The sequence below is a fragment of the Tachysurus vachellii genome, chromosome 3 (assembly GCF_030014155.1).
Source record: "Tachysurus vachellii isolate PV-2020 chromosome 3, HZAU_Pvac_v1, whole genome shotgun sequence".
NCBI classification, from domain to species: Eukaryota; Metazoa; Chordata; class Actinopteri; order Siluriformes; family Bagridae; genus Tachysurus; species Tachysurus vachellii.
The window spans coordinates 24,457,032-24,472,310 of record NC_083462.1 but is presented as its reverse complement, the minus strand read 5'-3'; the positions used below and the strand labels follow the sequence as shown (position 1 = coordinate 24,472,310).

The following is a 15,279-nucleotide window of genomic DNA, read 5'->3' as shown; positions in this document are numbered from 1 at the left end:
AACTCCATTTTACTGTAAACTAAATTCCATGACACAACCTGAGAGAATACTCGACCCGTTAGATTATTAGTGTGGAGCCTGTTATTATCACTGCTGTGTGGGGAGTTTTTGGGAGCGTCTCAGGAGCTCGCACCAATGATTCACTCCAATCCTCACAGATCCTGGTTTTTTTGATGCAGCACAGGTCAGAGTGAGCGGCGTCAGGAATGCTGCGCTGCAGTCAACTCATTCCCACAAGACCTGAAGTCCCTGGATCACAGCTAAGGTGCTGGTGTGGGACAGGGGCCCTGAGGTGGTGATGCAAATGTGTCACAGGCAGGAAAATAATGATTACACTAAAAATGTACATGAGGGTGATTTTGGTTGTTGGTGTTCAGTGTAATAGATCACAGTTCAGTATTGCTTTAATTCAGGGCCTGTGAGGAAAATCTTTGCAATGAAACCATTGAAGAAAACTTGGAAAACTCTCTGTTGTATGTTAGATCCCTTAAAACATTCAAAATAAAAGACTGTTTATTAATAAATCAGTAAAAGACACCTAAAACAATTACTACATAAAAGAATGTGATTTGAAATAATATAAAATTATTATTATTATTATTAGTAGTAGTAGTAGTAGTAGTAGTAGTAGTAGTGAAATAATAATAATAATTATTATTATTAGTAGTAGTATAAAAATTACTGAATGATAATTTATAATTCATAATATTATAGTATAATATTACAATATTAATATTTTATCATTTATAATTAACACAAACTAATTATTAAAAAGTAATTATTCAAATTGAAAATAATTTTATAACTGTCCAAATTATAAAAAGAATATATGTACTCATTAATAATAATAATAATAATAATAATAATAATAATAATAATAATAATAATAACTAGAATGAACATTTCCTGAAGAAAATGTGAATGGTGCTTGCATGTGGCAAGTTCCCCTCATCGGGCTGAGTGTTTTGATATATGACATGTCCATGTTGTGCTAACTTTTTGATTTCGCTTATTTTGGGGGCGGGGCTACATGTGACGTCATTAAAATACACGTGAGGAAGTTCCCCTCATTGTTGTGAGTGTTTTGATATGTCACATGTCCATGTTGTAAAACAGTTTTTGATTTTGCATATTTTGGGGGCGGGGCTGCGGCACAACCTGAAGGCCAGTCGGTACACCAATTCAAAAGTTTGTTCAGAGTATCACCCTAAAGGAGCTGGCCGAGTTTGGTGTAGATCATTCGAAAGCTTGCCAAGTTATAAACCTCCAAAGTTTATAATGGGAGTCTATGGGGAAAAAGCCCACTTTGAGACCCAGTACCGGAGGTACCGGTACTCGGATCGCTTAGAAAAGTCATAGCACACCTCTCCTCAATGAGCCAGTCGATTTGACACGTCATTCATGGGTCTAGGACAAAAGCTGCGGGACAAGTTACGCGTCAAAGTTTTGTCCGGCGCAATAGTAATAATGTTGCTTTGCAAGCACCATTAATTATTATTATTATTATTATTATTATTATTATTATTATTATTATTATTAACATCTGGCCTGAATGTTTTCTGTAATGTTTTACTTAAATATACAAAACATTTTTAAAGCTTGTTTTCCGAAATGAATTGAAAATATTAACCTAATATATAGGAAAGAAATGATTTTTTTTATTTGTATCAGTTAATAACCCAATTATTTAGATTAGTAACTGATACAAATAATCCTAATCCAATTATTCCGTATGCATCTACCCTTTATAATCACCATCGCAAAGCCCAACCACACAAGTACACTCTCTGATGCACTCTTATGTACAGTATATATAATGTAGTGCATGAATGTAGAGAGACATATAAGAGTAATTACTGTATAGTGTCTTCAGGGCTTTAGTGGGATGAGTTTTGGACCCAGCAGAAAAATTAGCCTCATTATTTAAATGTGTTCAATTATATTCCTTTTTATTCCTGACCATTCCACCTACAGGGACATTACTGATAAAGGCTGTTTTTTTAGTTGTTGAATTATTAGATTGAACGTATTTTAATTAAATATTTAAATTAGCTAATAACGATAAGATCTGAATGATAAACATAATAATTTTGATAATGTTGTGTTGTGATTACCACCGCATTAAAAAAAAACCCAGAACCATCCCCTGGTTTGCGTGATGTGCTACATGTTTGTGAATCACTTTGGGCTACAGCTCTAAATTGAAAAAGATGAACCAAAATCCTGCCGATCCAGAGTCGTAGTCGATTGCTGATTCACCACCGAGAGAGCAGAACCTTCAACTCTCTTGGCAAACCACAAACAAGTCCTCTCAGACAGAAATGGGATAATTAATTTTATGAATTCCACATTTAAGACACATAATTGTGCATGCTGTTTTGGGCCAATTAAAGTGGAATTTCTCAACAGCTAACGATAATTATGGGATTTGTGTAATTGAGGGCTGTTTGGATGACTTTAGCTTACTCCATTTTGGTTTTGCAAATGCGGCTGGACAGATTCAGGAATCTTGAGGCAAGTGAGTTTGTACTGTTGTTATGAAAGAACGCTTGCTTTTAATATCGGGCTAGATGGTGCAAAACATCTTGCGTTAAAATGAGTTCTGTTTTGTTTTATGATGACTCAATAGAAAAAAACCCTTATCCTTCCTGGTGTTTGCATGCCCGCTGCAGTGTTTATGGATGCCCTTTGGCTAAGAAGAGGAAAGGCCAAGAGAAACCGCCACAGGAGCCGGCTACCAAACGGCAACCGTTTCTAAGCATGGCAGATGGAGAACCGGTGATATACGACAACTACGAAGCTATGGAAGAGAGTGAGGAGCGAGAACAGGAAGAGTTAGATGAAGATGTGGAGGAAGAGGAGGAGGATGGAGAAGACGGAGACGACGAAGAAGAGGAGTGCTCCGAGGACAATGATGAGGCTGGCGAGGAGGAAGATGAGGAAGACGAGGAAGAGGAAGATGAAGGAGAGGTCGAAAGGGAGGAGGTAGAGCAGATGGAGGAAGAGGTGGAGGAAGATGAGGAGGTGGTGGAACAGGACGGAGATGATGAACAAGAGGAGGAGGGAGAACAGGAAGAGGAAGATGAAGATGAGCATGATGAAGAGGAGGAATATGAAGAGCATTCTCATCATCAAGGTGAGTCATTTCTGCTAGTGTATAAAACAAATCTGACGTATATATATATATACTGTATATATATTTTATTTCATTCATTTATTTTTTTACTTAGCGCTGAGATTTTTTCTTAATGCTAAAAAAGAGAGATTTTCACTCTGCTTTCCAGTGTGATTGATTTTAAATTAAACAATGTCTATGAGGTTAAACTCAGATTTAATTTGAGCGTGTTTACATCTTGGAATAACATATGCAGAGTCAGGAACTTGGCTGCTTGTTTGGTTCTTGGCTGTCTGTTCTGCTTTGCATAATTAATTCATGCAGAATCAAGAAATTCAAAGGCCCAGAGTTGATTTCAGATAGGATATTTACATCTGGAATGTGTTGCTGCTGTCTCTAGACATGTCGCTCAAAGACGTGTCGATGTCAGAACTATAGAAACTCTCAGTCACACTGTCACCCTGCTAGACTCAACATGCTATTAATTGACTTCTTATTCAAGAAATCCGAATGTAGCAGCTAAATTCATTCAATAATAATTCTTTTATTCATTAATTTTCCTGAATGTGAAAGTTTTTGTTTCAGGACACATAAATGACTGAAGTACAATTGAATCGTTCCACAGTCTGTGCTGGCTGAGCAGCACTTAGCATTCTGACTACAGTGTGGCTGAGAGCAGGGAACATCCCTTTTACTCCCCTCTTGAACTTGTGAAGCCACTGATTGCTTAGTATGCATCTCGGCCTCATACTCAGACTTCCTCCATTGTTTTTGACAGTCTGTTCGAAAACAGTGGAGAGAGGGGAACTCTCTGCGTTATTAACTTTGTCTCCTTTCACATGCACACTGCCATTTTACAGGTGTCAGGTACATTCAGCTCCCCCTCGCTGTGGTAACCGGCTCCTCCTGAGGTTATTTCTGGCTCTAGAAGCAGAGCATTGCATCCTCCACTTATCCCTGCAGTCTCATCCTCCTGTGTCCCAAATACGTGCAATATTAAAATCCCTAAAGGAGAAATGAGAGATTTTCAGCATTACTTTCCTCACAGTTTCTTTAGTGTTTTGGGCTTTTTCTTTTTTTGTATTTTTTCAATTTACATCGCAGATAAAAAAAACAACAACAAACAGATAATTTACCATTGATTTCATGTAAAACTGCAGACAATTCTGAAATTTTGTTGCTCTTGGTAGCAAATGCCACACAATGCTAATAGTAATAGCCATACAGACATATTTGATTTTACAGATTTTCAGGATCAGACACCTACGCTGTATATGCAAAACACTCAGCCATTGCAATAGAAAGATTCTTGACATTCAGTTGTGAATCTCCAGAGAGAAATGCTGCTCTCTTCCATTTTTAGAAGGATGCCCTTCCGAGTTTATGTGCAACATGTAAAAAACATGTCCTGATATGCTGGTAAAATGTTTATCCTCTTACTTTAGAGAACACTTACTCCAGTTGTGGACAATCAAAGCCCAGCCAGATGTTTGAAAAAGACAACAACAACAATAACAACACAAACAGTGAAGAATATGAGAACTACGATGAGCTTGTAGCTAAGTCCCTGCTCAACCTGGGCAAAATAGCAGAGGACGCCGCATACCAGGCCATGACAGAGTCTGAGATGAACAGCAGCTCGTCCAACAGTGCCGGGGAGGACGAAGATGAGGATGATGACGATGGTCCTGAGCGGAAGGTTGAGTTAAGTGTGGACCTGGACAGTGACGTGGTGCGGGAGACGGTGGACTCACTGAAGCTGCTGGCACAGGGTCACGGAGCTGTGCTGCCCGACGATGGCTACCCGGAGACTGCTCCTGGCCAGGAACACCACAACGGCCAGCCTGAAGAGAACGAGGAGGGTGTGTGCCTTAGTAGTCTGGAATGTCTGAGGAACCAGTGCTTCGATCTGGCACGCAAGTTAAGTGAAACACAGCCACCCGAGCAGACAATGCTGCACCACCAGGCTGAGCAGCAGCACCTACAGAACCAGATGCACCTCCACCTGCCTCGCTACGAGAGTTGCCAGCAGGCACCGATGGAGCCTCAGAGACCAATGGAGAGGACCTACTCAGACATGGTGAACCTGATGAAGCTTGAAGAGCAGCTCAGCCCAGCATCCAGGGGTTACCCCTCCAGCTGTGCCCATGAAGGGGATGAAGACACAACGTCTGTGGCATCAGAGCATTCAGACGAGGCCTTCGACATCACCAAGGGCAACCTGTCACTGCTGGAGAAGGCCATCGCTTTGGAGTCAGAGCGTGCCAAGGTTATGCGTGATAGGATGGCGTCAGAGCAGGCAGTGGCTCGGAGGGACCATCACCGGCTCCATGGGGAGCACAGCCCCAGGCAGAGTAGTGGAGCTGAGGAGCGTAAAGCCCGACTACATCATGATGGGGCAAGAAGAGCCTATTACCCTAAAGGTAATAATAATAATGTACAAAACACAATGAAAAATATCTGGTATAAAATGTATTAGTTGAAAAGCAATGATTGACTAGAACATCCTAATTCAACACCACAATAAAATTAAATAAAATAATAGCAGAAATATAAACACCAATAATATTAGCATTAATTTAGACATGCAATTATAAGCATACATTAAAGCAACACAAAAAAACATTTTAAGGCTCAGTCTTCATTCAAACTTGGGTCACAGCTAACAAAAACAGGTCTTAGAATGTATGGAAATGTTTATATAAAACCTTCCAGATTTGTGTTGAATTTCTACTGAAAAAACACAACTGTCTACAGAAGTGTGAAGCCATACTGAATTTTAAAGTACACTTTAGCATGGACACTTCAAAGTTTCACTCATGTACTCATGAGCAGCTATTTCCACTTTTAAGGCTAAGAGTGAAATGTTGACACGGTAGCCACAACGGCACACTTTGTGACATGAGAACAAAGCTGTTCTTGCTTGCTTAGTCTCTAAAAAACAATTACAAGCAATCAGTGGACTTTAAGTTTAGCCATTTTAGTGAATAAAAATCCCTCAGTCAGGGTCTAAAGGGGTTACGGAGCAGCATATTTTTATATCTCCGAGGTGTTTTAGTAAGCGTCTTTGCATTAAGTCTTAGCTACATTACCCCAGTGGCATATGTACTAGCTGCAGGACTCCTTTAATGAGACAGACACATTATTCTGGTCGATCTCAGACGCTCAGATTGCAGTGGCAGTGACAGCAGAAGCAGCAGCAGCTTACGTTGTTAAAATAGGCCTGCACAGTAACATCAGAGGCTTGCCTTGTCAGGCATGAGTAATGGCAATCTGCACGGCCCGTTAGGACAGCAATTCTGTCCATGGCCTATTTCTCCAAAACTACTTTGATTCACACCCTCCTCCTCTGGGAGAGACACAGCTATGCTACGTGCTCTTATTATTATCTGTAAGAATCTGCCAGACTGTATCAGCATAACGTTTTGCAAAGGGTCGTTACGGTGTTCTCATCCTCTGCTCACCTCTAGATACTGGCCATTGTAATATTGCTCTGGCCATTGCTCAGGCTATGAAGCTTGCAGCCATATCTAAACACTATATATTTCAGTCAGATTGCAGCTCTGCATATGGAATAATCAACTCAACTCAAAGCATGACATGAGCAACTAGTGAAGCATTATGAAGCTGGGCTTTAATAATATTAAAGAGAAAGTCTTGACTCTCGTGTTTGGACTCCTCAGACCTGCGGCTAGACGTTTATAGATGAAGCACGAAATTAGAGTCATTTTAATATTATTTTCACTACGATTAGTTTTTTGGTAACTGTTTAATTAAAGGTTTGGTAATAAACTATTTATAAGCAAGTGATAGGAAGTTTATTGCTCGAAGATTGATTGAATAAGTGTTAGTTCGTATAATAATGAAGCAGATTTGCAAGGATTTTATCATTCTTTTCTCTCCACCCAATCTTCTTTATAAACGAATAAATGACTTTATTTACAACGTTTTTATTGCCAATTGCTAGTTTTATTGCTAATGATTATATAACGCTATGAATTAAATAACTTTAATTCAGCTTATTTATTATAAGATTTTATCCAGATCCTTAACTGTATATAAGTTATTTAAAATATATTTTAACTTCATGCAATGCTGACATCAAACTAATCATTATTAAACTTTATTATCAAATTGTGGATGAAAGTGTTACTAGTTTCATTGATTACTTTTGGCTAATTATAAATGTATTGCTCCATGTACAAGACCAAATTGCTTATTATATTTCATTATTTCAGTATAAATATGTTTTTTCAACACATACATAAAGACTGTCAGTACCTTGATTACGGAACTCGATTAGGGTTGCCTGTTTTGTACATTTTAATTATACAGTCCCAGGTATAGGGGCCAAGTCCCAGTGCAGGATTCTGACGGTGTTAGTGATGGTGTAAATAAAGATGCTATTAAGCAGTGACAGTCTGGATGGTCAGGACGAATTTCCATGTTCGACTGTAACAAAAAAGAAAACAAAGCAAACTCTATTAACATCCAGTGAAAGAAAGTTCCAAACTCATTAACCTTATATTAGCTTAACTATTTTGCATTGTTTTCCATATAGTTGTTGAATAATAAACGTCAGAATTCACATAGGAGCCGAAGAAGTTAATGATTCAGAAAAAAGTAAAACTCATTCAGTTTGCCACTGTAAATGTAGGGGAAATAAATCCTTCTTCCAAAGGTGTTTAATACAAATACTGTATATATATATAAATCTTATAAAAAAAAAAAATAACTAACATATTGTCATCATCATCAACAGTTACAACAATATCGTAAAACAAACCTTGATACAACAATATCAAGTAAAACAAACCTTGTGCTTTTATACGAGAAATATTTGAGAAAGTGGCTTTACTGTCTGAAGGAATGACAGCTTTTTGTGTGATGACGATTTGTAAAGAAAGACTTAGAATTATAATATATTTCCTTGCATCATATCTGCATACATGAGGATGGCACAGTACTGAGTGCTGCAAAGTAAAATCTATGTTCCAGCAATGGCAATGACACAAGCTTGGGCTGAGAAATCAGGCTAGCTAACTAGAGCTTTGCACAACATTTTATTTTTATTAAGAAGAAGAGGAAAATAATTTTGAACATAATCTTCATGAAGTAAAAAAATTCTTTAGATGATTAATTGAAATAGCGATCAGCAGATTAGTTGATCATCAAAACAGTTGTTAGTATCAAAGTGTGAGAGCACTCATGAGAGCAATCATAATTAATCATGAAAAAGCAATTAACAAAACTTTTTTAACCAAAAAGGATCAGAGTGCCTATGATGCTGAGCACAAAATTTCTTCTAAATTTCAAAGTCACCTTAAAACTTATTTTTTCACCAGATAGTCATTACAGTCAGGACATATCTTTTACGGGCATCAGTGATGAAAAACTGATCTAATTAAATAATAAAAAAATAAAAAAATGAAAAGTTTTATTGTGCAAATATTTGTTTGCAAATATATATTTATTCATATTGAATAAATGAAGTATTAATCCAAGTTAATACTAATATTAAATAATACTGGTCAAACTGAGAAAATTGTAGTCAAAACCATTAATTTCTGGTTGAATTCAGACTTTCCAAGTGGTTTTCTCAAACCGCCATGTATAAGTACTAACCATTTTGATTCATAATACAGACAGGATATGGTTAGTAGCGTTGTGGAACCACTTTCGCTGTCCAAATCATGCGCTCAGTTTTTAGAGAATCTTTAAAGCCTTATTTAGAGCGTAGACAAAAAAGCCTTTGAAGGGAAAAGCCTTATTAGCTGCTTTGACTCAGGTTTAGTCATTATACATTATGACCGTGCATTTTTAATGAAATATGAAATTCCCTTAGCTGTAAAAGCTAACACACATGAAGATTATATTCCTTGGAGTGCAAAAAAAAAGTGTATGGTATATTCACTAAGTATGGCAACAATTTAGCCAGTTTTCTTTATGTCCTCCTGTTTGGAGGGTTAATAACATGACATAAAAATCCAACTTCGAATTAGGAATTGTAACAGTATGCGGAAATGCTCTCTTTATTCTGCAGATCCTTCAAGAGGTGAGAAAAAAGAGAGCAAGTGCCCCACCCCAGGGTGTGACGGCACGGGCCACGTCACGGGCCTGTACCCGCACCACAGAAGCCTGTCTGGCTGCCCTCACAAAGACCGCGTCCCACCAGAAAGTAAGAGCAACCAGGACACGCTGTGGTTATTTACTGACCTTTTTCACACACTTGTGTTTGCACAAATGCAGAATCGTAAGTAGTAGCGGTTTAAAACCTCCACTGACACTGTTGAACAATGGTGACAAACAGTGCTGCAATCGCTGCAGTGTCCTTCAACGCACAAACAAGTCAAGGAAACATCCGTATTTTAGCTTTCACTCATTTCCCACTGATGAAAAAGTAACGGCTTGGATGAGAATGAGCATTTTAAGAGGCAGCACATTTAGCTAGCATTTATCTGTAAAAGTTATTCCTGCTCGATTGAATGAAGCAATCAAACTGTTGTCTGGCAGCACACACCCTGATTGTTGCTAATGCTAGAGTTTATAGTTTCCATGCTTATCTAGCTAGGAGTAAAAAATTATAGCTAGCTATTTCCAGCTTAATCTGGAAGATCCTGTTCACTGTTGTTCATACATTATATGATATAACGACACATTTGTTGTGAAAAAGGTCCATTGCTGTAAAAGTCCTGAGTGTAGTTACACTTTCGACTGGTATGGGGTGCTGTTTTATTTGATGTGCTTGTTGCCTGAAATGGTTATTGTATGTGCTGTTGTTCTATGCCTCTTCCCAAATGTGTGTTTGATGGCTAAGAAAAGCAGCTTGTTTGTGTGTGTGTGTTGTGCTTTGAGTTGGATTACATTGCATGTCTTGGTGTTGCTGATGAATTGATTGAGTAGGGAACTGAGGGAAGTACGGGACATATAACAAGCCAGCTAAAGACTAAGTTTAGATTCTACACCGTAAAAGAAAAGGCTGTTATGAGTGCATGATGATCATAATAGCTTACCATTTCGTGAATTTTATTTTCACAAAGCCAAGTGAATTAACAGTAAAGTTCATCCAATTCTTCAAAACTGCACATGAAGCTGGTCTCATGAGGAATGGTTTAGTGGAATTTGGGGATTTTGGATTATGGGATTTATGGGATTTTATTTTAGTTTATAGAAAATGTTCCAAAACTACAATTGTATCAAGCGCTGAGCATGTCTTGGATTCACATCATATGGAAATGGTAACAAGTCTGTTCTGTTTTTCACATCTGACCTCTAAGTGTTCCTTCATTCAAGGTGTGATTTTTTTGGGAGGTTTAATTTCTCCAAAGAACCTGGAAGTGAAGCCAATGGTACCATTTTTGAAGCAAATAACACCTTAAACTTGGTATGTTAGTGTACATTTATTTTAAAAAATGGATTACAACTGATCAAATATGTGTTATACTATATGTTACATGAAAGCTACTTAGTAAGTAACAAAATGTGTTGCACTGGTGCCTAATATCTAGTATTATATATTAGTAGTGATACAGTATTGCTTCTAAATCAGAATAATTTAGTTTTACTATGTTGCCGACTCTTTGTGTAAACTGACTTGACCAAATTTGCAAGAGAATAAACCTGGTAGTATATTACTTATAAAAAATACCAAACACTCATCCATAAACAGATAACTGCTACTGTAAATCCTTAGAGCAAAAAACATTTAGAGCAAATTTCAGTCATTAACTTGGTCACAAACTTTTACCATATTGGGTGAATTTTTCTTTTGAAAGACTGGTGAACTTCCACTCCGCAAGGTGAAATCCATTTCCAACTTGTACTTTGAGAATTCTCTGTTAGCATAACGCTGCACGCTACTAACATGTCTCTGCATTTAGCTGCATGCGCTAATTTCTGCATGGCCCGAATGATTTATCTTTCACTGTTTTTTTTCATGAACGTTATGCCAACTGTCTTCAAACAGCTAACTCAAACTCATTCAGTCTAATTAAAGGCAAAGCTCTTCTTTCCACCTTGAGTGTTCCTAACCTTCACTGTTTCTGGCCTTCTCCTGTCTTCTCCTGTCTTTCCAAAGTTCTTGCAATGCATGAGAATGTTCTAAAGTGCCCGACGCCTGGCTGCTCGGGACGCGGCCACGTTAATAGCAACAGGAACTCGCACCGCAGGTGAGTCATTGCCCTGAGGAGCTGAAGAGGCTGAAAGCGCTTATTGGTTAAGTGCTAGTGCAGGCTCAGGCTGTTTGTCTCAAGCGGTTTGTCTGGACAGTAGTAAAGACTGCACAGATGTGAAGAAGTGTCTCGGTGTCATGGCGTCTTTGACTTGCCGAGAGAAGTGACATGGCATGCCTGAAATTAAATCCTTTAATGTAAAGCCATTGTTTCTAATTCAGTTGTCATGCTTCAAACAAAATAATCTTATATTGACTATGAATGATTTAATCACAGCTGTAGAGACAGAATTGTACAAACTCTAGAATAATTAGTAACTATTTATTTTTTTAAAATACATTTAAAATGATTAGTTATATTTCATCACTAATTCTACCATACACACTGCCAACATTATACTTTTATATATTAACATTTAATGCATTTGACACAATTTTCAGACAATGCAAATGATTAAAGTGTATTAATAGACACAAAGCAGAATAAGACACAATTGTACCATCTCCTGTGTGCACTGGCCCACACACCCACACACTCAGCTCAGGTGCAGGTCTCCTCATCATGTGTACAGCTGTGAACTCCTGATCTCTCAGACACAGCTTCACACTCACAGCCGCTGCAGGCCATGTTATATGGAACAGGTCCTGTGGGACGGACTCACACCCACAGCGCCGGTGTTAAACAGGTTGAGATACAGGGAAAAGAAAAAAAATTAAAAAATAACATATAAACGTATATATATATATTTACGTGGTAGAGTATATGTGCGTATCTGTATATGTGGCTGCCGTGCTTTGTCTCTTGGTTGTCATGGCAACTCGGCATATTGATGGCGGTCCTGCTGTCTGCCACTCAAGATATTTTCTTTCTTTTTTTCTTTTACTAATTCAGAAAGTGTGCAGAACTATATAGATTATACAGACAGACTGTCTTCGTCTGTTCCACAGATGCTTATTTTTAAGAACGCTTGAGTGTATGTGAGTGTGTGTGTGTGTGTCAGTGTCTGCTGTGCAAACAATGTGTTATGATTAAAAATATGCAAGAACACAGCAAAATAGACAAAGAGATGAAGAAGACATGAGGTGGGGAAGCAGAGTGAGAGAAGCCTTATTGGCCATGTTGTAGTTCTATGTTGCAGTGCTACAACCAAAAAGACCAAGATAACTGTAACGCTGAGGCTTCATGCTATAGATAGAATAGAACATACATAATTCTTACATGTTGTTTTTATTACTATTATTCACTGACGCATTCAGTGTTTTTGCATACAGTGGAAGCGATTGAATATACTGACTAGAACAAGCCTTATCGTGTGTCTGTGTGTGTGTGTGTGTGTGTGTGAGTGTGAGTGGGTGTGTGAGTGAGTGTGTGTGTGTGTGTGAATGTGTTAGTGTGTTAGTGAGTGAGTGTAGATATGTGTTCAGTGTGTGTGTGTGTGTGAGTGATTAAGTGTAGATATGTGTTCAGTGTGTGTATGTGTGTGTGTATGTGTGTGTGTGTGTGAGTGAGTAAGTGTTGATATGTGTTCAGTGTGTGTGTGTGTGTTTGTGTGTGTGTGTGTGTGCGTGTGAGTAAGTGTGGATATGTGTTCAGTGTGTGTGTGTGTGTGTGTGTGTGTGTGTGTGTGTGTGTGAGTAAGTGTTGATATGTGTTCAGTGTGTGTGTGTGTGTGTGTGTGTGTGTGTGTGTGTGTGTGTGTGTGTGTGTGCGTGAGTAAGTGTGGATATGTGTTCAGTGTGTGTGTGTGTGTGTGTGTGTGTTTGTGTGCGTGTGTAAGTGTGGATATGTGTTCAGTGTGTGTGTGTGTGTGTGTGTGTGAGTGAGTGAATGAGTGTAGATATTGTTCTCTGTGTGTGTGTAAGGTGTGCGCGCGCGCGCATGTTTGTGTGTGTGTAAGGTGTGCTACCACTGAAACTATTGTCTTCCTGGTGTTGCAGTCTCTCAGGATGTCCTATAGCAGCTGCTGAAAAGATTGCTAAGGTTCAGGAGAAGCACCAATCCAGTGACGGAACCAAATCCAATCAGGCATCCGACCGCGTGCTGAGGTACGGCTTACACACTCCCCTGGGACTACAATCAATCCCACACCCTACACACACTTATATGCCCCATTAATAGCACCTTTCAAGAGCACAGGCCATTTTTTTCCTCTAATAAAAATCAGTCTTGTACAAATCATTGTTTAATAATTGCACTTCCTGTCAAACTGATGGAAGAATATTTTTAAATAAATGCAAACAAATCGAATGTAAATATATTTATTCACATTCAGTTTCCAGAATCTTTATTTCATGTTTCTCTGTGGTATAAATACAAGGTTGCACACATGTAAAATCCCTTCGTTTTCCATGGTCATGTGGAAAGAACTTCCAATACAACAAAGACTAAAAGTTATTGAGCTGCACATATCAGATACTGTAGTATATAAGAAATAACATCTAAAATACTGTAAACAGACAAAACAGCTAAATTGCCAGGAAGAGGAAAGCATGAAAATACTTTTCATATGCTGAGTGAAAAGAATGTTAAGGAATACAAGGAAGATCAGTGGGCCAATACATTTGAAAACAAAGAAGTGCCTTGCAACAAACTGGACTACTTGAGAAAGTGTTTTATTTTTCATTTGTAAGCTTGGGGTAATATGTTATATCGGGATTTATAATCTCAAATTAGCTCATAATTTGGAATTTAAAACATAATTATTTTTACAAGCGGGGCAAATAAATATGGAGGTGCCGGTATATTTATACATATACAAATTAATATACACAAATGTTGATGCTAGTATGTATTGGCATCAATGAGATCTGAAGTGAGTTTCTATATAGTTTTGGAGTACCTGCTAAAATGTGATAAGATATATAATTGAAATTAATTAATTCTAATTAATCACAGTATTAAGCTGTAATATACTGTTAACATACAAACATACAGGTTAACATCCACCCAAATTCAGCGTAGGTCTACAACGCTGAAGCTATAAATTCATAGCAGCGTCTCTGAGCTAATTAGCCTTTCTGCTAGCTCTGCTGATGCCCAGGCCGGGTTTTCCTCTCCCGCCTGTGTCGATGATTATCTTCCAGGCCTATGTGCTTTGTGAAACAGTTGGAGATCCCACAGTACGGTTACAAAAATAACGTCTCCACCAGCACGCCCCGCTCCAATCTAGCCAAGGAGCTGGAGAAGTACTCCAAGACCAGCTTTGACTACGGAGGCGGCTACGACGGCCAGCCTCACGCCTACAGCAAGCGCTCGCTCACACAGAAGAACCACGGACGAGACACTTCACCAAGAGGATACGAGGGTGAGCGCAACCTGATTACACTTTGACGTTTCTGGGAGTTCATTTCTGAGGTACTGGGGTAACAGCTGGGAGCGAAATAATCGTCAGTGTTCTGAATTTATCCTGAAAAAAAAAAAGCTTTTTATCAAAAAAAAAGTCAAATTTCTCCCATCAGCACTGAACACTATCAACTTACTGGATGTAGATTCTTTTTTTCCTTGCTGTAGTGCTGCTTTGCCTCAAGGTTGAAAATATCCAAATATTTGGCAAGCAGCAGTGAAGGCATTATTCTAAAATAATCAGTGTAGGTCAGTCTTTTTTTATACCAGTGTGAGTTCTTATTGAATGAAAAGACAATGGAGGAGTTGGAGTTCATAAAATAATTTCTAGCCTTCAGAAACAACCAAAAAAAAAATAAATAGCTTGCTTCTTCAGCCTCAATCAAGTCATACAGACTTTTAAGTACAAATAAAGACTTAAACCTTATCTGTATGTAACTAAATATAACCTGCGCTGTAACCCCGGGTCATCAGTTCCACCATCAGTGGAAATAATTACAGTAACTTTTCTTGTATTTACCGCAGACTGCTCCATGATCAGATATACAGAGAAACAAAACAATAGAGATACTAGATATTTTTTCCATAGTTAGACAGATCCTTGTTGATGAGCATTTTTCCAGTCAACCGACTGCTTATAAGAGCTACTGG

General features: G+C 38.3%; 1 protein-coding gene across 4 annotated transcripts in view; it reads left to right on the top strand.

The window, feature by feature from the left end:
- The window catches only part of myt1la (myelin transcription factor 1-like, a), a 47,487-nt gene that overhangs the window by 22,395 nt on the left and 9,813 nt on the right, over nt 1-15,279 (top strand). For all 4 annotated transcript variants that reach the window (XM_060866382.1, XM_060866383.1, XM_060866381.1 and 1 more), the window contains exons 6-11: nt 2,673-3,136; nt 4,561-5,538; nt 9,159-9,293; nt 11,193-11,283; nt 13,224-13,331; nt 14,370-14,590. In XM_060866382.1, the coding sequence (XP_060722365.1) occupies nt 2,673-3,136; nt 4,561-5,538; nt 9,159-9,293; nt 11,193-11,283; nt 13,224-13,331; nt 14,370-14,590 (1,997 nt within the window). The remainder of the gene's footprint in view (nt 1-2,672; nt 3,137-4,560; nt 5,539-9,158; nt 9,294-11,192; nt 11,284-13,223; nt 13,332-14,369; nt 14,591-15,279) is intronic.